At 37.5% G+C, this 23,464-nt stretch overlaps 2 protein-coding genes across 2 annotated transcripts; both read left to right on the top strand.

Annotated features, from left to right (window-relative positions):
• Nucleotides 1-107: 107 nt before the first annotated feature.
• Nucleotides 108-8,524, top strand: LOC113666872 (C-reactive protein). Its single transcript, XM_089200460.1, has 5 exons — nucleotides 108-533; nucleotides 3,632-3,746; nucleotides 4,525-4,584; nucleotides 6,118-6,343; nucleotides 6,938-8,524. The coding sequence occupies exons 1-5, from the start codon at nucleotides 177-179 to the stop codon at nucleotides 7,302-7,304; spliced, it is 1,125 nt and encodes a 374-aa protein (XP_089056586.1). The 5' UTR covers nucleotides 108-176; the 3' UTR covers nucleotides 7,305-8,524.
• An 8,244-nt stretch (nucleotides 8,525-16,768) lies between these two features.
• LOC149049069 (C-reactive protein-like) lies at nucleotides 16,769-22,007 on the top strand. Its single transcript, XM_089198748.1, has 5 exons — nucleotides 16,769-17,208; nucleotides 18,533-18,647; nucleotides 19,462-19,521; nucleotides 20,712-20,934; nucleotides 21,535-22,007. The coding sequence occupies exons 1-5, from the start codon at nucleotides 16,852-16,854 to the stop codon at nucleotides 21,899-21,901; spliced, it is 1,122 nt and encodes a 373-aa protein (XP_089054874.1). The 5' UTR covers nucleotides 16,769-16,851; the 3' UTR covers nucleotides 21,902-22,007.
• The last annotated feature ends 1,457 nt before the right edge of the window (nucleotides 22,008-23,464 follow it).

Below are 23,464 nucleotides of genomic sequence, written 5' to 3'. Positions count from 1 at the left end.
TTCATTCAAAATTTATAAAGTTTGGTAGTTGTCACAGAAACCGGCAAATACTGATTAATAATTAATAGAGTCCAATTAAAGTAATCTAACAAATATCTTTTGCTTATTTAATAAAGCCAACTGTTTAAAGGCTGTAAGGGAGGTTTCTCAAGCCAAAACCATCAATCTTCCCGGCTATGGCGTTCCTCAGCTTTGTTTTTATTTTCGTATTTATTCTGGTTTCTACCATCACTCAATACGGTCGGTCCACTCAACCTGGCGATTTGCTCCGATCGGGAAACCGAGAATTTATGTACGGAAACTTCATGGCTGTTTTTCAAAAACATCTTTCGACATCAGTTATCGCATCTTTTCTCATTAAGGACAAATTTCATTGCCCGTTCGAATGCATAGCTGAAAGTGAATGTTTTTCGTATAACTTGGCGGCATATCCAGATAATGGTTGGTACATTTGTGAACTGCTGAACACGGACATGTACAGAGCTAGAACGGAACTTAAGACGAATGTTTCTTTTCACCATTTTAGTCGACTGGTAAGTTTTAGTTCATCTACCATTCGGGAAATTCTCGTGACGTTTTAAAATACTCAATTCTTTAAATGTGAAACCTAAAACTTTAAATGCATGATTTTTAGAAAGAAACACGGGTTAGTCTATGAACTAGTTAAGCCAACATTGGACCACTGGCGAACCTTCATTGGAGAAAACGTATAGTATAGATATCTATTCGAAGTAGTTGTCAGCGATTACAAAACTTTACCATGGAAAATTTTGTAGATCAGGTCTTAATTTACAAACACAAACACACACACGCACACACAAAAAAAACCAAAAAGTAGAGAAAGATGCAGTTGGACTTCCTCTAAAAAAAAGTAAAGTTCATTTAAGGAGGCTCCATAGGGTTTTTGCTCAATGTTGGCGCACGCGCGCCCGTATGATGTTTCTCCGGATGATTTTTATGTTTTCGCTTTTTAAGGTCACTAAAAACATCAAAAGGTAATGAGAAAGGTTCAGAACATCGTTTGCTGTAGTAAATATGATCAAAACGACTTTTGTTATCAAGCTAAGGCTGCACGAAGGGAGGTGCTCGTCTACGATAATTTTGCTCTGATTTTCTTCAATTTGCTTCGGTGAAATGTCAAAATTTTCACAATTTGTGATTTCCATTTTGGAAACTTCTCAGTACTTTAAGGATAAGTGTTTGTTGCTAGGCTTATTGTGACTAGTTCTGTGATAGGTGGAATTGGCTGGGTAGACTCAGCATGATTGGCTGCTTCAACTGTCTGATTGCAGCCAAGTGTCCAATGACAGTTGTATAGAATTATTTGCGAAAAATAAAGCAGCTATTGTGCCAATCACGTTTGAGGAAATTGTAATGGTTATGATTAGGAGAATTACCATACTCTGGGGAGGTACCAGATTATCAATAAGCAATTTTTGCGGATTCTTGTACCAGTTTTTTACGTCGGCCTGTACAGCGTTCGTAGGAGATTTTGCGTTAAATCCAAGGATGTGTCAAACATGATTGAAAGAACGATCATCTGGTGAAAGAAATTCCTTGCCTAAGTATTCCGTTTGAATGGGCAGAGGGTAAAAAGAACTGAGGTGACTGACTGAATTGAATATCTCTATCTAGTAGGTGTTAGTCACTTAAAATCCTCGTTAATTACGCTCTTTCCACTCTATGGTAGATCCCTTCTTCCCAAAACGTTCGGTGCTTCTCAATTAATCTACCGTGTTTCACTGATGAGTGTTCCTGATACAGTAAAAAACACAGCTCAAGGCCTCCGCTTCTCTTTTTTGTGGAAAAACAGGAAAGATAAAATCAAGGGAAACGTTCTGTGACAGCAACTTAAAAACGGTGGCCTTAATTTTATAAACTTTGGAATTATGGTGAAATATCTGCGCTAAGCATGGATAGGTAGACTGCTAAGCAGTTCCAACGACAACTGGAAGGCCATACCGAATTACTCTTTTGACAAATATGGCGGCTTACCCTTCCTTCTTAAATGTAATTATAATATTGCAAATCTTGACAAAAACGTATCCTTATTTTATCGCGAATTGCTAAATTATTTCCAAGAACTAACTAAATATTAAGAAGAGAACAATGATAATGACCTCATTCTTTGGAATAATAGGAAAGTTATAAGAGAAAAAAACAGTGTTTTTCAGAAACGATGGTGTAATCGTGGCATTCTTTTTAAGAGCGATTTGTTAAATTCTGATGGAAATTTTCTGACGCTTGAAGAATTTCAAAATAAATTCAATATTAAGGTCAATTATTCGCATTATTTTCAATTAATTGCTGCCATTCCCTCGATCTGAAAAGAAAGGCTCTTGATTCTCCTTTCCCTGATCTACTCTGTGCACCGTCAGAATACTTTCAGTTGGAAGATAGAACAAACTATATAACAAACTATTTAGTTTTAACTAAATTTCACTGTAAAAATTATTTTAAACTGTTTATTGAAATACTTGATTGTATTGTATTCAACACGTTAGAAGACTCCTCTCCATTGGAATCGTCAAAGTGTCTTAAAAGCAGACTACGTCTTCTGTTTTTATTGCAAAAGAAATATTTGTACACCTGCAAGAGCATTACAAAGAAACCAAATTTCGATGAATTCATGAGCAAGTTATTCGAACAGTGCCGTATTGAAAATGGCTGCAGTTCTTATCAAATATATGTGGCGACTGACAAGCTTTTAATTTGATGCCTGCTTTTTCTTCTTTTTTCTTTTTGTGTGAACTACGTCTAATGGTTATAAAATACATTTTGTTAATTTGTTCTTTTTTATTGTCGGTTTTAAATTTATTTTTACATGTTATTTTGTTTGTTTTTTTTCAATAAGGTTTTGTTTTTTAAAAAAAAAATATCTTCCTTTATATTTTGCATAATGCACGTATTGTCTAAGTCTATGTTCCTTATCTCTAGTAATTGTAGTGTTATATATTTGAGCATTGAAAATAAATTAATGTCTTTCCGTGAATTAAAAAAGAAAAGCTGGGTAAGCATCAGAACGTCGTTATAGACTGATCATATGGAAATCATTGCATGTAAACCGAAAAAGTATCATATGTATTTGCATAATGTCTTTTTTCGTCCATTGATGGCTGTTGTTTGTTTAAGAAAGGTTCGAATCATCATAAGATAAGGAGAATTCAACAGGTACAAAAAAAATAATGACTTTTCAGTTGAGCTGCAGCTAAAGAAATTACAGAAAAGAAGGCTGACACTTCGGGAAATGAACTCGTGCTTCCCATGAACTAGTTGGGCGCTTCTACTAACTGAGATACGAAGCCTCATATTGAGAGGCGAGGTGTTAGTCTTCCGTGAGAAATCACCATCATCCCTACGCATGTTAGCTCCTCGCACTGATGTGAACCAAGGCTTGTGTTGGACGTAATCGTCGCGGTTTTGTCGTATAAGCGAGATACTTCCAACTGATATACGAAGCCCCGTGTTGAGACTGGGGCGTTGGTCTTAATTGATAAACCACTATCATCCCTTCGTATTTTAGCTCCACTCCTTGATATGAACCACAGCTTGTGTTGGACGTAATTATAATCGTCGCAGTTTTATCGTTTTAAGTAGCCCTAATAAAAATGAACGATTTTCTTGTTCTTAGTCTCCCTGCTCAAGTGGGCCATGTCAGAACAACGGAACTTGTGTACCACTGTATCAAACAAATGGCTATATTTGTCGCTGTACGAGATCGTACAAAGGAAACCATTGTGAAAACAGTAAGTTGAACTCTCTCTTCTTATCATTAAAATTGTTTTTTAATCTTCACCACGACAAGTGATGTAGCCAGGGTAAAACTTCGCCTCTAAGTAACTCGACTAGTCTTCAGATTGCTAATTGAAGGGTTAAAATAGCAGAACACTCTTTATCTTGTTATTTTTTAAAATTTTTATATCATCAGTCATAATCATAGAAAGTCTACAAATATGATTTTTTCGTTGGCGCTTTTACAATTCCTTTTGTCACCGAAGGCTTCACGAGGCCTTGTTTGGTAGGGATCGTTGCGTGACATCATAAAAAACGGCAGCGAAGGAGATTATCAGAGTTTCCGGATTCATCTACCAGTATATGCTAAGTACACCGCATACTCGACTACGATGTACTCAAATTTAGCAGTTTTCAATTGACTGTTAATAAACCAAAACCAAAGTATTCGCAATTACTATACATAGAAAAGATTAAAATCGTCAAAAACAGACAACAATACTTGTATCACCATCCCAATCAATCAGATGCAAAATTTAAACCAACTCCATTTCGAGCCTTCGCATTTTCCAGCGCTTCAAGCTTCTAGACCAATCACAAGGCAAAGTAAGGTAACATTAACGCCATCGGGGATCTCTTTCAATACTCAATTGAAAACTTCCTGCAAGACAATCGCTGATATGAAGAAAGTCTTGATAAAAATCATAAAGATACGATTAAGGTATTTAAAGATTATAAATGATTTTGAATGTTTTATTGTTTTATTAACCTTTGTCTTCATCCGTTTAATAGCAGTCGATCACAACTGCAGTTGTTTATCAGGGCCAGAGGGGAAACAAATGTGCGATATAGGTAAGTCAATGTACATTCCTATCAATGATATTCTTCGTACGATATGCTTAAGTAATAAGCGAAAAAGTAAACCCTTCCCATTGATTGGTGCTGCTCTAACACAACCATACTAACAAAGTTTTAGCGACAAAACCGTGCTTTTATTCCAATAAATTACAGCTCTAAGTGGGAACAGCTAAAGCTACATCAAGATGCACTATTAACGGAACCTGGTGACAGGTTCCACCACGTGTGCTTTAGTGTTTCTCCATCATTCTATGGTTTTATTGCCTAAGCGAGATAAAGAGATTCGTGCTCTCTTATTGGTTGAGAATAATATCATCTTACTTTATGACCACCCCGTATAAAGTTATCATATTAAGATGATTCCTCAGTATTGCACTGCGCATCCTGAACTCCTCATAATATCGTGCAATAAGGGAAATGAGTAGGGGCGCATTCCGAGAACATGATATTACTTTTTCAATCAATGGGCGAGGAGAACAGACACGATGGTGTTTTGCTCTTGAACGAGCACGGTGGCCTATGAGTTTTATTTAGGGATTTCGGTATACGAATTATTCCATTGAATAAAAAAAATAATAATAATAAACGAATTAGCGGAAAGAAAGATAGAGCAGTAAGCGTGCACGAAGCCCGGTACTCGAGGATGCAAATTATGACCATGAAAGCGAGGACTTGAGGAACGTTTTGAGTCGATGTCGCTAAAAAATTGAGTGATTTTTCCTTAAATTGTATATTTCATTGTTACGTACGCTCGAGACTTTCTACCTATCAAGTATTATTTTAACCCTTGCCTCCGACTACCGCAAAATGAACGGTGAACCGATGAAATAACATTAGTATTAGTATCAGTGCAGGCATAAATTGGGTAAGATTTTCCCATCACAACTAGTTGGCAGGCATGGTATCCTGTCTTTTTTATTGTCGTTCTCTAAGCAGAGATTTCTGGAGAACAATCAAGGAAAGCTTCACAAAATATGGTTCGATAACTGTTATTTCTGAGGAATCACCTTGATGCGGAAGCTATTATTTTGACTCAGGTTTTCGCGAGATTCTTTGATAATTCTGTAGAAAGAAGGGAAGGGAGAGCAGTTTCACTGGTTAAGCACCCAAGTTATTCCACTAAAATTAGAGGTGAATGCTTCGTTAAACATGACAACCATTTTAGACCGTCTAAAGGGTTTTCGCAAAATCGCTCTTAAAAATAACTTTCGCACCAATAATGACCGAATTTTAAGTATTTTCAAGTGCAAAAGGATGCTGTTTCTGCTTCGTAAAAATCGTTCATTTTAGGTGCAAATTGTAGATGCATCTATAATTTTCAAAAAGCCGTGCGTTGATTTAGAAGCAAGCTCTTCTTAAACTCAGAAAAGTGAGTTTTATGAAGCCTAGTGGGCCATTTTTGGCCCTTCTTCCATAATTTAGAGCTCTTCAAAGCGAGGTCCCGTTCAAATTTGCCGCTTTATCGCTTATGAATAATTAATGATGTTCACGCATTCTGCCCGATGCCCTGTTAACTTTTTCTTCTAGGATACTTACTCGTATTTCCTGCGCCGCGTTCCATTGAAAACTATGCCATGAAATATCCAGCCATACCATCGGACCTCAGCCAGTTATCACTGTGTTTTTTTGTAAAAGTTGTTACAGACCAAAAGCTGCAATCTATCTTCAGCTATGCCAAACTCGATGAAAATGATATTTATGCCGAAAGTTATCCAACTGAGACAGCTCTCGGCATCAATAACAAACGTGGCAGGTAATTCTTATTTGATTTTTTTGAAAATCGGGTCAATGATGAAACTTATTTCAACCCTTTTCAACAATTTCTCATTACCATGACCATCCTCCAATATGGTCACGAAAAAGGGGATAAGATTCGTACGATTTCATTGAGCCATCACTAAATGCCCCAAGAGAGCGGGGATGGTGCGGTGGTGAAAGCGCTCGCCTCCCACCCCTGTGGCCTGGGTTCAATTCCCGGACATGGATTTCTCATTTTTCATTTTGTTTGGGAATGCATCCAGACTTGCCCCGGTGTAAGAAAAACAGTTCCGTTAGTTGTCTGTTTTAGCAACCGGAAGACATCTTTAAAAGTAGGTTGGAGTCGTACCATTTATAATTTTAGACATCCCGTGAGAGCATTTTGATTGCTTCTCCTCTCCTTAAAATTGGACCAGCTGAGTTTACTCAAACATAATTATTTCTTCGTAGGTGGGGAGGGAGGGTGGGTGAACGGGTGTAAGAATGATACTGGAACGAATGAAGCGATGGATGATACAGGAAGAAACAGACTGGGCAGTTAATGAAGAAAATATAAATTACTCATTTCATGAATATGAATTTCCTTTAGGTTCAATGCTTCGGTCTATGATAGTGCCTGGCATCATTTGTGTTTCACTTGGGAAAATACTTATGGTGAACTCAAACTGTATAAAAACGGTCAATTTGAAGGCCAGCATATGCGTTTTGAAGTGGGATATACAGTCCGATCTGGAGGCCATTTAGTGCTCGGGCAAGATCAAGACACCGTTGGAAGAGGTTTTGAACTGGAGAACACACTGAATGCCCAACTGGCTGAGGTCAACATGTGGGACCGGGTTCTGTCCGAAAAAGAAATTGCTGCTCAGTACACAAACTGCAGGATACCAAGTGGTTCCGTTGTCACCTGGTCCGAATTTAAAACGCTAACCAATGGCAGTGTGATTGTCAGACACTGAAGAACCATAACCTCTTGTTCGATGAACGAAACACTCAATCAAAAGTCTGACATGCCTGGAGTAATATTCGTTTTCATAGTGTCATTGAGGTGCTGACTGGATTCTAGGGTATATTTGCATCAAACATTCTCACGTGTGCGCATTATTAAGTCTTAGTATTCACTTTTGTTTTCGGAAGGTATCGTTATTTAGTTATCTATATCTACTGATTTATTCACACAAGTTAAACTCAGAAACTTAATGCCTGAGGTTTAGGCGCAAATTTGAATCTCCTTACGGGTTTACTGAGTCAGCAGAAAATCCCTTTGAAGTTATTCTTATCATTGTACAGGTTATAAATTTCAATTTTGTTGTATTATATTTTCTCGCTCAAGAAAATGACTGAAATTTACCCAGAACTCCGTTTCCTGTACTTCGCGTTTTGTTTGCACACGACAAATAATTAGGCGTGTATGGGTTGATCACTTACGCAAAATTCGCAATTCATGATTTGCTATTTCTAGGTCTTCCTGAGATTTCTTAAATCACCAGTAATTAAATCACCAAAAATTACTCAAGAGAGAGATAACCTTTTAACGATGAAGACCTCCACGGTTATTATAGTCCCTTAGGTTGATCCTCTCTCATTTCAGGAGATTTCCTCAATTTTAGAGCCATTAGATTTAGGGCTGAACCCGTAAACAAGTTATAAAGTTGGTATCTCGAGGTGCCCTATGGACCCTCAACAGGTTGTGGGGTAGATTCGTATGTTACTTTTTTTTGAAGCTAAAAATTGTTCTGTTATGCGTGTATGTTGTTGTAAATATAAGCTTCCAGAAATCTCCAGACTGCTTCGTTATGCTGACATGCGTACTGTGAAACTTTCTGGAACATTTCATCTATTCACGCAGTTATTAAGTAATTCTATTAAAACAATTCTTTTGTAAGCTTCTGGAATATTCCGGAACACTCTGTAGATGTTTATAAGGACTCAGTTATTTAGTAGTTGTTGTTGTCGAGGGTGACCGACTGTTTAGAAAGCTCTACCGTGAGAGAGAGCTACAGTGGAAGATTGCTAATTCAAGAAACGTTGGAGGAAACTGTGAGTTCGGCTCAGTGGTGAGCTAAGATATATACTGTAGTGGGTTCAAGTAAGTTTACCGCGCATAAGTACTGTACTGCCTTTAGGAGTCTCTCCTTATTAAGAATATCACTCGTTGTTTAATAGCGTAGTTGAGTTTGTAGCATTGTGGTGCTTTTCTGTCGGTTAGATTATACTGTAACAGTTAATGATTAAAGGACAACAAATGAACTTTTTCTCGGTTAGTCATTCGAATGTGTTTTTCGCCTTCTTCGACCCGATGTGGTTTTTATTTTGCCTCAGCCATGCCATAGCTTTGACAATGGTCTTTCCTCTATAAATTGTTCCCTATGAACAGTTATAGAAATTAAATTAGAAGACAAACTAAAGGTATAAAGGTTAAGTGTGTACTGGAGCCTATCGGCCCACTCAACCGGAGCTTATCCCGGTTTTCATGGGGCATGAAGCGAAAAGGAGTATTATTACTGCTTCTTGGATAGGGTGCAAGTCCATCGAAAGGCTACCCTCGGCATTTCATAAGACTTCCCCAAAAATTCGCCGGTACCCATTTATACTCCGGTTCGGAGAGAGGCAGTGTGAAAGTGAGGTGTTTTGTCCAAGGCATGCAGACGGTTCACCATAAGAGTAGAATTCTGAATTTCACTTTTATTTCACAACTTTACAATGTTTACAACATCAAGAGTCTATAAACGCCGCGTAGTCGTAAGCTGCTTTACATGTGGGTCGATAATAAGCTTTGAGACAACCAACCTTACTTACAAGTTACATAACTTATTCTGTTTTACATCTACTGAGTTTTTCTCTCTAAAATACTGAACATTCGCACGAAACGGTTTTCAAAGGTAGAATCTTACCTTAAGAATCATCTCTTAACAAAATTCGGAGAAGGATCTACAAGTTAAAACAAATTAACAGAATCATAATAATTAGGAATCGCATGCCAGAGACAGGATTCTGCCACCTTTTATATTTTTTGAGAAAGGATGAAATTTCTTCGATAATCGGAGTCTTCTGTTTGCTCCGACTGAACCAAATAAATTGGATTCGTATTGGTCTTCGCGGGAGTTTGACTTCAGACCCAAAGGAACTGGGTTATAGCCTTGCAAAAACCTTTGATCATGTCATACAACTAGGAATCATGCGGTTTTAGTCCACTGGTAAGTTGTAACTCATCTACTATTCAGCGACTTACAAATGTTCGCAGTACCTGGAAATTCTCTTGATATTTTAATTTACTGCATTCTTAAATGTGAAACCTATAACCTTAAATGTAGCTTTTTAAAAAGAAACGCGGGTCTGTCTATGAACTAGTTAAGCCAACATTGGACTACGGGCGAAACTTTGGAGCTTAGATGGAGAAAACGTAATGCAGTATATTGAAAGTAGTTGTCAGCGATTTAAAACTTCATCATCAACAGAAAAACACACATATAAAAAACAAAAAATAGAGAAAGATGTAATCAGACTTCCCCTGAAAAAAGCAAAATTCCTCCAAGGAGGCTCCATAGGGTTTTTACTCAATGTTGGCACGCGCGCCAGCGTAATGTTTCCTAAAAAATTTTTGTTTTCAGAAAGAAGTATTTTCAAATAAAAGTTAATGAATCAGGAAGGTGTCAAAATCTCGTACGTGATCTTTCGTAAAGACCGATCATCAAATATTCAAGCTAGGCTGCGCGTTGGTGGTGGAATTGCCATCATACTCGTGAAGATCTAGATGGAAAAAGAATGCCAGACCTCGAATCGCATAGAATAGAACAACTGTACCTTAACTTTACCCCGAACTTAAACAACATCGATGCACCCCCTCACTCTAATCTTATTTGTATCGTCCCCCGAAAACCATTGATTTTCTTTGAATATATCACACAGTTAGTAGAGCGTATCTCTGCTGAAGCTAAGGAAACAAACTTTATTAGAGACTTTAATATTGACATCTACTACGACGAGTAACCCTAATTCAAGACGTTTATAGCATTTAATGGAAAATTTTTGTTTACACTAGATGATTGATAACCAACATGTATCGCTGAGCAATCAGAAACTATTCTCGATCATCATTCCAATGTTCTAAATTGAAGTATCCAATCTGGTATCTGCCCTTCTGCCCTTAAACTAGCACGAGTTACACCAGCTCACAAATCTGGACCAGCTTCTAATCCGAATAATTTTCGTCCGATTTCGGTTCTTCTAATCATTTCAAAGCTACTTGAAAGACACATATGTACTCACTTAATGCTATACCAACGTTCATTTAATCTCATTGTCTCGACGCAATCTGGATTCCAACCTCATCACTCAATGGATTAAAATGACTGATGATTGGTTAGAAGCGATAGACCAAGGCCTAAATACCAGTGCGATCTTCCTGGATCTACGCAAAGCCTTTAATGTGGTAAGTCGTGACCTGATAATTAACAAACTGCAAATTCATGGCTGCTCTCCCTCATCTCTACTTTATTTTAAGAGCTACCTTACAGACTGTCGTCAGTGTGTGAATTTTAAAGGCACCGTATCTATTACCGAAGTATTGCCTTTTGGTATTCCCCAGGGTTCGATCTTGGGTCCTGCGTTTTTCCTCCTGTTTTGTCAATGACCTACCGCTCTCCTGGGAAAGTAGGAATGGCTTATTTCCTGATGATGCCACTTTCTAGGCCAGTACCACAACTTAAACTGACGTTCAGTTACAACTCCAGCGAGATCTTGATAGAACGGCGATATGGACTAAAGATCATGGTACGGTAGCCCACCCGGAAAAAACGAAATACATCATTATTGGTACTAGACGGAAACTGTCCCGCTGCGAAGAAAGTGAATTCACACTATTCTTAGATGATAGGAAACTTGAGCAAGCTCGAGAAGAACGCCTCTAAGGTCTGAATATTGACCCCACCATTTCTTGGTCAAGCCATGTAACAAATCTGAGGAAGAAACTTTTAAAGCGCGTTGCTGTTCTGGCCAGGATTAAAAAATTCCCGCCAATTAAATATCGTATAATTCTATTAAATGTTAGTATCAAACCCATTCTTGAGTACTATGTATCAGTTTAGGCAAGCTGTAATGCAGGACTACTGGATGAAGTTTTTAAAGTTCAAAAGTGATGTGCACTTCTTATCCTCGATGCTCCCTTCCAAGCTAGAACCTTACCGTTATTTTATAAACTCGAATGGCTACCTATTAAAGGCCCATTTCCAACCTTAATGCAACGCGGTCTTTTGTTTTTTTTTTGGAACCACCGCCTTTGTTTAAACAGCGCCTCTGATTGGTCAGTCATTTTTACCTTGTTACGTTGTCTCAATATACCTACTGCGTTTTCTTCGATAAGTTTGAAGAGCTTGTCAAAATAATTGTATTTAAAACAGTTCTATACACGCTTTAATCCGTTATGGAATCAGATGAATCCATTGATTTAGTAGATTCCGAGGCAGTAAACGCTTACGGATCGGTTGTTGCTAAGAAGGAACACGAAAATCCTTGCGAGCATTTCGAAGAAGGTGAAAATGTTGATCCACCACGTTTTCATTCATTCATCAATTTTTTTTAATTGAAGTTTGCCATCCTTGTTAAATAGGAACAAGGGTCAGTTGAAGTTTCCTGCTCGTGGAGAGGAGCTTGCGCTCGAGGTTGTTGTCCATGCAAAGCAACAGATAAGAATCATAACGCAAACCGTCAGTGTCGCTGACGTTCTAGCAATGAAGTGACTAAACTTAAAATAATTAAACGTCTGGTAGTCCGATATTTTTCCATATTTCTCTTCGAAATCAAAAAAATATTTATACGAAAACGTTCTACCTTTATTTACAATCCTCAAGCGCTTCTAGGCAGCCTAAAATTTCGAACTTGATGTTTTTCGCTAACCCTGTATACAGGTCTCTTTGAAAAATACCTATTTCTATTGGAAAATATTTTATCTTCATTTAGAATCCTCAAGTGCTTCTAGATAGTGAAAAAAGGTTGTCCTTTTCGCCGACTCTGTTCACAGAGTACGAAGAGATCCAAGCGTGACACTTCTACCGGACAAAATTCAAAATACTGTTAGGAAACTGTAAAATGAAGGACAACGAATCTATTTACCGTAAACCAGTTGACTATGTGTCCAGGATGGCTCTTGAGAAAGACGATTTTAGAAGGTTTTCAGTGATCAGGGAATTTCGTGTTACAGGAAATTGGGTCGAGGCGCGCGTTGCATCAAGGTTGGAAATCATCAGTATGAGGGCATAAAATGCTAGTCTAAGTCTCTTGAAAGACGTTTAATCCAGTTTAAAAGAATCTTGGAGGGACTGCTCCTGACTACCTCACTGAGACACTACTATCATTGAAATTCTGCGAGTCTCATGATACAAGATCTCGGATGCCTTATCACCTCCTCATTCCACGAACCAACAACAGGAAGCGAATGTTCTTTTTAATGCCCTTCAATTTTGGAAGAATATTAATGATAATGACTTTTTGTCGATCTAACGAAGTTTAAAAGAAACTGCTTTGACTGCATTATGAATAAATTCACACCTGCTAGTCTTAAAACTGACAGAATATTCTAATTTTTATTCATGTGATTTTAAGTTCTATGTGATCTTAAGTTTCATAAAGTTCCTAGTATCTTGTTATTTTAGTATTTTAAATGTCTGTAATTAGAATTAATGTAATTCAGTTTCATAGGGCCAAAAGGGAGAATACAGTCTTGTCTGTAATTGTGCACGTCATGGAAATAAAGATTTACTTACTTACTTACTTACTTACTTACTTACTTACGTGAGCGAATCCCCTGGGGGAATTTTCGCGGTAACCACTCATCTTGGGCCTCGTTTTTCATGTTTTTTTGCCTATTTTGTTTACATCGCGCACTTGAAAAAATTCACAGGTGGAAGCTCATTGCTCATGGAAAAATCAAAAGTAGAAGAGAGTCCTTGGTAAAAAAAAGAAAAAAAGAAACAGGCCCAAAGAAGGCAAAAGGAGAACCATTCTGTCAAGTAAAAAAGAAAATCCTCTGTGAAAGCGACTGGTACTGGCGGAATTCTACGCTTGCGTCCAGATTTCCATTTTATTTATCTGACAAGTACCAGCCATGATACAAAATCATTAAAAATCGCCTCAAGGCGTAATTTTGAAACGTAGAGTATATATCTATTCAAAATAGTTGTCAGCGTTTTAAAACTTTTTGTAGATCAGGTCTTAATTTACAAACACACACACACACACACACAGAAAAAACAAAAAGTAAAGAAAGATGCTGTCGGACTTCCCCTAAAAAAGTAAATTTCCTTTAAGGAGGCTCCATAGGGGTTCTGCGCAATGTTGGCGGAGGCGCCGGCGTAATGTTTTTCTAGAAAACTTCTATGTATTTAGAATGACATATTTTCAAATAAAAGTTAATAATTCAGGAAGGTGTCATAATGTCGTAAGTGGACGAATCCCCGGGGGGAATCTTTCGTGACAACGTACACTTTTTTTCAAAGTTAAAATCGAGGTTTCCTTTTATTTACGCAAGTACCAACCATGATACAAAATCATTAACAATCGCCTCAAACCGGAGTTTTGAAAGATCTCTGTCGATTCGTTGTCTTGCTTCTCAATTATATTTTTATCGTAAACTGCAGTTATTAAGCTCTCTCCTAATATATAGTTTGCTAGAGTTTAAGTAAAACTAGCGCGCGTAAGAGTTGATTCACCGAAGGACACCCGCGAAGATGGGAAGTAACCTTAAGAATTTTATCTTACTTAAAGTCGGAGAAGGATCTTCATGTCAAAATAATTTAGCAGAATCATAATGATTAAGAATCGCATTAGAGTCTTACAAAAATCTTTGATCATGTCATAAAACCAGAAATTATGCGGTACATCCTCTGGTTTGCTTTGATAAGAGATGCAGCCTATTTTTCATTTATTCAAAATTTATAAAGTTTTGTAGTTGTCACAGAAACCGGCAAATACTGATTATTGTTAACAGAGTCCATTTAAAGTAATCTAACAAATACCGTTTGATTTATTAATAAAGGCAGCTGTTTAAAGGCTGCAAGGGAAGTTTTAGTAGATTTCTAAGCTTGGAAATTCTCATGACATTTTAAAATACTGAATTCTTAAAGGTGAAAGCTAAAACTTTAAATGCAGCATTTTAGAAAGAAACACGGGCTAGTCTATGAACTAGTTAAGCCAACATTGGACTATGGGCGAAAATTTAGAGCTTTGACGGAGAAAACGTAGTGTAGATATCTATTCAAGGTAGTTGTCAGCGTTTTTAAACTTCATCATCAACAATTTTGTAGATCAGGTCTTAATTTAAAAATACACACACAGAAAAAACAAAAAGTGGAGAAAGATACAGTCGGACTTCCCATGAAAAAAGTAAACTTCCTTTAAGGAGACTCCCTATGGTTTCTGCGCAATGTTGGCGCACGCGCCGGCGTAATGCTTTTCTGGAAAACTTTTATGTTTTTAGAAAGACGTATTTTCAAATCAAAGTTAATAATTTAGGAAGGTGTCATAATGTCGTACGCTCACGAATCCCCTGAGAAAAATATTTCGTGACAACCGCTTGTTTTTCATGTTATTTGCCTATCTTGTTTACATCGCGCACTTGACAAAATTCACACGTGGAAGCTCTTTGCTCATAGAAAAATCTTTGAAACCAAAATTTGCTGGACCTTAAGTTAAATACGAGGTTTCCTTTTATTTATATAAGTATCAGCCATGATAAAAAATCATTGACAATTGCCTCAAACCGTAATTTTAAAAGCTCTTTGTCGATTCGTTGTCTTGCTTCTCAATTATACTTTTATCGTGAACTGTAGTTATTAAGCTCTCTCCTAATATATAGTTTGCTAGAATTTAAGTAAAACTAGCGCGCGTAAGAGTAAATTCCCAAAGGAAACCCGCGAAGATGGGAAGTAACCTTAAGAATCTTATCTTACTTAAAGTCGGAGAAGGATCTTCATGTCAAAGTTATTTAGCAGAATCATAATGATTAAGAATCGCATCAGAGTCTTACAAAAATCTTTGATCATGTCATAAAACCAGAAATTATGCGGTACATCCTCTGGTTTACATTGATAAAGATGCAGCTTATTTTTCATTTATTCAAAATTTATAAAGTTTTGTAGTTGTCACAGAAACCGGCAAATACTGATTATTGTTAACAGAGTCCATTTAAAGTAATCTAACAAATAACATTCGATTTATTAACAAAGGCAGCTGTTTAAAGGCTGCAAGGGAAGTTTTAGTAGATTTCTAAGCTTTTCAAGCCAAAACATCAATCTTCCCGGCTATGGCGTTCCTCAGCTTTGTTTTCATTTTCGCATTTATTCTGGTTTCTACCATTACTCAATATGGTCGGTCCTCTCAACTTGACGATTTGCTCCGATCGGGAAACCGAGAATTTATATATGGAAACTTTATGGCTGTTATTCAAAAACATCTTTCGACATCAGTTATCGCATCTTTTCTAATTGAGGACAAATGTCTTTGCCCTTTGAAATGCATAGCTAAAAGTGAATGTTTTTCCTTTCACCTGGCGGCATATCCAGATAATGGTTGGTACATTTGTGAACTGCTGGACACGGATATGTACAGAGCCGGAACGGAACTGAAGGCGAATGTTTCTTTTCACCATTTTAGTCCAGTGGTAAGTTGTAGTTTATCTACCATTCAGCGACTTACAAATGTTTGTAGTAACTGGAAATTCTCTTGACATTCTAAAATACTGAATTCTTAAAGGTGAAAGCTACAACTTTAAATGCAGCATTTTAGAAAGAAACACGGGCTAGTCTATGAACTAGTTAAGCCAACATTGGACTACAGGCGAAAATTTAGAGCTTTGACGGAGAAAACGTAGTGTAGATATCTATTCAAGGTAGTTGTCAGCGTTTTTAAACTTCATCATCAACAATTTTGTAGATCAGGTCTTAATTTAAAAATTCACGCACAGAAAAAACAAAAAGTGGAGAAAGATACAGTCGGACTTCCCATGAAAAAAGTGAACTTCCTTTAAGGAGACTCCCCATGGTTTCTGCGCAATGATGGCGCACGCGCCGGCGTAATCTTTTTTTAGAAAACTTTTATGTTTTTAGAAAGACGTATTTTCAAATCAAAGTTAATAATTTAGGAAGGTGTCATAATGTCGTGCGAGCACGAATCCTCTGAGAAAAATATTTCGTGACAACCGCTTGTTTTTCATGTTATTTGCCTATTTTGTTTACATCGCGCACTTGACAATGTCATAAAACCAGAAATTATGCAGCACATCCTCTGGTTTGCTTTGATAAAGATGCAGCTTATTTTTCATTTATCCAAAATTTATAAAGTTTTGTAGTTGTCACAGAAACCGGAAAATACTGATTATTGTTAACAGAGTCCATTTAAAGTAATCTAACAAATACCGTTTGATTTATTAATAAAGGCAGCTGTTTAAAGGCTGCAAGGGAAGTTTTAGTAGATTTCTAAGCTTTTCAAGCCAAAACATCAATCCTCCCGGCTATGGCGTTCCTCAGCTTTGTTTTCATTTTCGCATTTATTCTGGTTTCTACCATCACTCAATATGGTCGGTCCTCTCAACCTGGCGATTTGCTCCGATCGGGAAACCGAGAATTAATGTATGGAAACTTCATGGCTGTTACTCAAAAACATCTTTCGACATCAGTTATCGCATCTTTTCTCATTAAGGACAAATATCTTTGCCCGTTCAAATGCATAGCTAAAAGTGAATGTTTTTCCTATAATCTGGCGGCATATCCAGATAATGGTTGGTACATTTGTGAACTGCTGGACACGGATATGTACAGAGCCAGAACGGAACTGAAGGCGAATGTTTCTTTTCACCATTTTAGTCCAGTGGTAAGTTGTAGTTTATCTACCATTCAGCGACTTACAAATGTTCGTAGTAGCTGGAAATTCTCATGACATTTTAAAATACTGAATTCTTAAAGGTGAAAGCTACAACTTTAAATGCAGAATTTTAGAAAGAAACACGGCTTAGTCTACGAACTAGTTAAGCCAAGATTGGACCACGGGCGAAACTTTGGACCTTCAATGCAGAAAACGTAGTGTAGATATCTACTCAAAGTAGTTGTCGGCGATTACAAAACTTCATCATCGGTCTTTAGTCGTACGAGTGATTGACAAAATCGGAGAACCGCGAAGCGAGAGTCCAATTTGTCAATCACTAGTATGATTGCAGACAGAACTGGATGACAAGAAGTCCTGTTGCCAATTAATCATAACCGTTACAATTTCCGAAAACAACAAATACATTTAGGTCATATATTTCCGATAGGGACAATGTTTAAAGCAAAAACATTTTTCCATTTTAGAAATTTCTCAGTATTTTTAGGATAAGTGGTTGTTGCTATAATTATGGTGATTAATTCTGTGATTGATGGATTTGCCTGGTGGACTCAGTATGATTGGCTGCTTCAACTGTCCGATTACAGCCAAGTGTCCGATGACAGCTGTGTAAAATGATTAGCGAAAAATAAAGCAGCTGTTGGGCCAGTCAAACTTGAGGAAATTGTATTGGTTATAATTAGGAGAACTATCATACTTTGGAGCAGAACCAGATTATCAATAAACAGTTTTTGCCGATTCTTGTACCAGTTTTTTACGTCGGCCTGTACCGCGTTCGTAGGAGATTTTGCGTTAAATCGAACGATGTGGCAAATATGATTGAAAGGACGATCTTCTTAATGTGTGGCTGATGAAAGAAATTCCTTGCCTAAGTATTCTGTTTAAATGGGCAGAGGGTGAAAAGAACTGAGGTGACCGACTGAATTGAATATCTCTATCTTGTAGGTGTTATTCACTTAAAATATTCGTTAATTTTTTGCATAATGCACGTATTGTATAAGTTTATGTTCCTTATCTCTAGTAATAGTAGTGATTTGTCTGAGCATCGAAAATAAATTAATATCTTTCCTTGAATTAAAAAAAGTAAAGTCTGGTAAGCATCAGCAGTTTTAGTCGCATAAACGAGATACTTCCGACTGAGATACGAAGCCTCGTGTTGAGACAGGGGCGTTTGTCTTAAATGATTGATCACTATCATCCCTTCGTATTTTAGCTCCACTCCTTGATATGAACCACAGCTTGTGTTGGACGTAATCGTCGCGGTTTTATCGTTTTAAGTAGCCCTAATAAAAATGAACGATTTTCTTGTTCTTAGTCTCCCTGCTCAAGTTGGCCATGTCAGAACAACGGAACTTGTGTACCACTGTATCAAACAAATGGCTATATTTGTCGCTGTACGAGATCGTACAAAGGAAACCATTGTGAAAAGAGTAAGGCGTAACTCTCTCTTCTTATCATTTAAATTGTTGTTCAATGTCCACCACGACAAGTTATGCAGCCAGAGTAAAACTTCGCCTCCAAGTAACTCAACTAGCCTCCAGATTGCTGATTAAAGAGTTAAAATAGCTGAACTTTCTTTATCCTGTTATCTTTTCAAATTTTAATATCATCAGTCATAATCATAGAAAGTCTGCAAATATAAATTTTTCGTTGGCATTTTTTACCATTTTTTGTCATAAAACGCTTCACGAGGCCTTCTCTGGTAGGGATCGTTGCGCGACATCGTAAAAAAACGGCGGCGAAGGAGATTACAAGAGTTTCCGGATTCACCTATTAGTATGTGCTAAGTATACCGCGTACTCGATCACGATGTACTCAAATTTAGCAGTTTTCAATTGAGTGTTGAAAAACCAAAACCAAAGTAATCCCAATTACCGTACACAGAAAAGGTTAAAATCATCAAAAATAGGCAACAATACTTGTATCACCATCCCAATCAATCAGATGCAAAATTTAAACCAATTCCAATTTGAGCCTTCCCATTTTCCAGCGCTTCAAGCTTCTAGATCAATCACAGAGCGAAGCGCTCCAAGCTTCTTGACCAATCACAGAGCGAAATAAAGCAAAAAGGAAGGCAATCCGGTATTTCTTTCAATACACAATTGAAAACGCTATACAAGACAATCGCTAATATGAAGAAAGCTTCGATGAAAATCATAAAGCTACGACTAAGTTATTTGAAGATTATAAATTATCTTGAACGTTTTAATGTTTTATTAACCATTGTCTTCATCCGTTTAATAGTAGTCGATCACAACTGCAGTTGTTTATCAGGGCCAGAGGGGAAACAAATGTGTGACATAGGTAAGTCAATGTACATTCCTATCACTAATATTCTTCATTAGAAATGCTAAACTAATAAGGGAAAAAGTAAACCCTTCCCATTGATTAGTGCTGCTCTAACACAACCATACTAGCAAAGTTCTAGCAAGTACACTGTTTTTATTCCAATAAATTACAGCTCTAAGTGGGAACAGCTAAAGCCACACTGAGATGCACTATTAACTCAACCCGGTAACAGGTTTCGCCAAGTGTGCTTTAGTATGTTTCTCTATCATTCTATGGTTTTATTGCCTAAGCGAGATAAAGAGATTCGTGCTCTCTTATTGGTTGAGAATTATACCATCTTACTTTATGACCATCCCGTAGAAAGTTGTCATATTAAGGTGATTCCTCAGTATTGCATTGCGCATCCTGAACTGCTCATAATATCGTGCAAATAAGGGAAATGAGTAGGGGCGCATTCCGAGAACATGATATTATTTTATTTCAATCAATGGGCGAGGAGAACAGGCACGATGGTGTTTTGCCCTTGAACAAGCTCGGTTGCACAGTAAACAAGTACAATAATTTGGCCTCCGCCAAATTATTGCTTTTGAATGAAAATAAAATAAATAAAAGAATCAGCAGAAAAAAGATATATCTATAAGCATGCACGAAGCCCGGTACTCGAGGATGCAAATTGTGGCCTTGAAAGCAAGGACTTGAGGAATGTTTTGAGACACCATCGTTTAAAATTGAGTGATTTTTCTTAAATTGTATATTTCATTGTTACGTGAGACTTTCTATCTATCAAGTGTGTTTTTCACCCCTTGCCTCTAACTACCGCAAAATGTACCGTGAACCGATGAAATAACGAGTGATTAGTATCAGTGCAGGCTTCAATTAGGTCAGTAAGATTTGCCCATCACAACTCATTTAGCAAGCATAGTGACCTAACCTTTTTATTGTAGTTCTCGAAATAGAGATTGCTGGGGAACATTCAAGAAAATTTTCACAAAATATGGTTTGATAACTGTTATTTCTGAGGAATCACATTAATGCGGAAGCTAATATTTTGACTCAGGCTTTCGTGAGATTCTTTGATATTTCTGTAGAAAGGATGGAAGCGAAAGCAGTTTCCCTGATAAGCAATCACGTTATTCCACTAAATTAAAGGTGAATGCTTTGTTAAACATGAAAACTATGAAAACACTTTCAACTCTTTCTTACAGGATACTTGCTCGAGTTTCCTGCACCGCGTTCCACTGAAAACTATGCCATGAAATATCCAGCCATACGATCAAATCTCAGCCAGTTGTCGCTGTGTTTTTTTATAAACGTTGCAGACCAAGAACTGCAAGCTATCGTCAGCTATGCCAAACTTGATGGAAATGATTTTTATGTCCAAATTTATCCAACTGAGGTAGCTTTCGCCATCAATAACAAAGAACACAGGTAATTCCTATTTGATGAAAGTTAATTCAATCCTTTTTAACGATTTCTCGTTACCATGACCATCCTCGAAAATGGTCACGAAAAAGAAAAACGGCTCGCACGATTTCATTTAGCCAACACTAAATGCCCCGGCAGGGAGCGGGAATGGTACAATGTTGAGAGCGCTCGCCTCCCGCCACTGTGGCCTGGGTTCAATTCCCTGACGTGGCTTCACATGTAAGTTGAGTTTGATGTTGGTTCTTGTCCTTGCCCCGAGGATTTTTTCTCCGGTTCCTCCGGTTTTCTTCCCTTCCCTCCGCCAAAACCCGCATAAAATATAGAATAAAGTTCTAAAAGACATCTTTAAAAGTAGGTTGGGGTTGTACCATTCATAATTTACATCTCGTGAGAGATTTTAATTTTTTTCTCCTCTCCTTAAATTTGGACCAGCCGAGTTTACTCAAATATAGTTACTTCTTGTGGGTGGGGAGGGAGGGCGTGTGAACAGGTGTACGGATGATACTGGAACGAATGAAGCGATGGATGATTAGGAAAGAAACAAACTGAGCAGTGAATGAAGAAATATGAATTACTCATTTCATGAATATTAATTTTCTTTAGGTTCAATCCTTGGGTCTATGATGATGCCTGGCATCATTTGTGTTTCACTTGGGAAAACACTAATGGTGAACTCAAGCTGTATAAAAACGGTCAATTTGAAGGCCAGCATAGGGATATTGATGTGGGATACACAGTCCAATCTGGAGGCTATCTGGTTCTCGGGCAAGATCAAGACAGACTCGGAGGAGGTTTTGCATTGGGGGAGACACTGAATGCACAACTGGCTGAGGTCAACATGTGGGACCGGGTTCTGTCCAAAAGCGAAATTGCTGCTCAGTACATAAACTGCAGGATACCAAGTGGTTCTGTTGTCGCCTGGTCCGAATTTAAAACGCTAAACCATGGCAATGTGACTGTCAAACATTGAAGAACCATTCAGGTTTCAGGTCTTCTTGAGATTTTTAAATCACCAATAATCTAAAAATGACTCAAGAGAGAGACAACTTTTTAAAAATGAAGACCTCTACGGTTATTATAGTCTCTTAGTTTGATCCTCTCTCATTTTACGAGATTTCGTCAATTTTAGGGCCATTAGATTTAGGGCTATGGGGTTGGTATCTCGAGGTGTCCTATGGACCCTCAAGAGTTTGTAAAGTAGATTCTTATGCTGTTTTTTTTTTTAAAGCTGGAAAGTGTTTACGATTTAAAGGACAACAAATGAACTTTTTCTCTATTAGTCATTCGAATGTCTTTTTCGCCTTCTTCGACCCGACATGGTTTTTTATTTTGCCTCACTTACCCCATCCATAGCTTTGAGAATGGTCTTTTTTTTTATAAATTGTTCCCTATGTACAGCTATAGAAATTAAATTGGAATACCAGGTAAAGTTATAAACGTTAAGTATGTACTGGAGCCTATTGGCCCACCCAGCCAAAGCTTATCCTGGTTTTCATGTAGCACGAAGTGACAAGGAGTATTGTTACCGCTCCCTGGATAGGATGGTAGTCCATCGAAAAGCCTACCCCTCGGCATTTCATCAGACTTCCCTAAAAATTCTCTGTTACCCATCCATACTCCTGGGAGGAGAGAGGTAGTGTGATAGTACAGTGTTTTGCCCAAGAAACAGATTAATGTCGTTTTAATCTGGGGAATAAGGATTACTTGGGCTACAACTTTTAAAGTTTATATAACCAAATCTTGTTCCTTGTGACAAGATTTTTGTAGTCCTCACAGGGAAACTAACTGCTTGAAGCCTCAAGGATGTTCTCAAAGCTTTAGAAAAGTATCCCTAACTTGAATGTTCATTATTTTAGAGAGCAAAACTCTGCAGATATAAAACAGAACGAGCTACGCAACGTGTAAGTCTGAAGGGTGGTTGTCTCAAAGCTTATTATCGTGCCACATATAAAGCGGCTTCCTACTACGTATACATTAATAGACTCTTGATCTTGTAAATAGTGTAAGGTTGTAAAATAAACGTGAAATTCAGAGTTCCACTCAAATGGTGAACCGCCTGCATATCTTAACCTGAAGAGGTTTAAAGGGTTTGGAAGGGAATGAGATATGTTGATAAAAGTGGTGACGGCACGAGTGAACCAAGATATAGACGAGAGTATACACTGGGGTGAAGAATGAGGGGAACCCTTGGGTAAGGGACTGGCAATATCGGCAGGGGTGAAAAGAAAGGATTCAAAGAATTTCAGAAAAAGAACGATGTCAGAGATTCTCTTGTCTGAACAAGTATTTTATACTGAACAAAACTGAAAATTTTAGACTACAGTTTCGAGGTAGGGAGAGGAAATTAAAATAATGTTTCAGAAAGCATACAGATTTTTACCTTTGCAATGAGAAATGATAAAATTTATTTCTGATCCCTCTTTGAGATTCCAAAGCGCAACCTAACCGTTCTGAAGTTGTCTTGAAATACTACGGAAATATTCGATTAAGAACGCCGTCATTTTTTGCAAACATCTGAAATACAGCCGCGTCA

Source organism: Pocillopora damicornis, chromosome 3 (genome assembly GCF_964200805.1).
Source record: "Pocillopora damicornis chromosome 3, jaPocDami1.2, whole genome shotgun sequence".
Classification (NCBI taxonomy): Eukaryota; Metazoa; Cnidaria; class Anthozoa; order Scleractinia; family Pocilloporidae; genus Pocillopora; species Pocillopora damicornis.
This window is presented reverse-complemented; position numbering and strand designations above follow the sequence as displayed.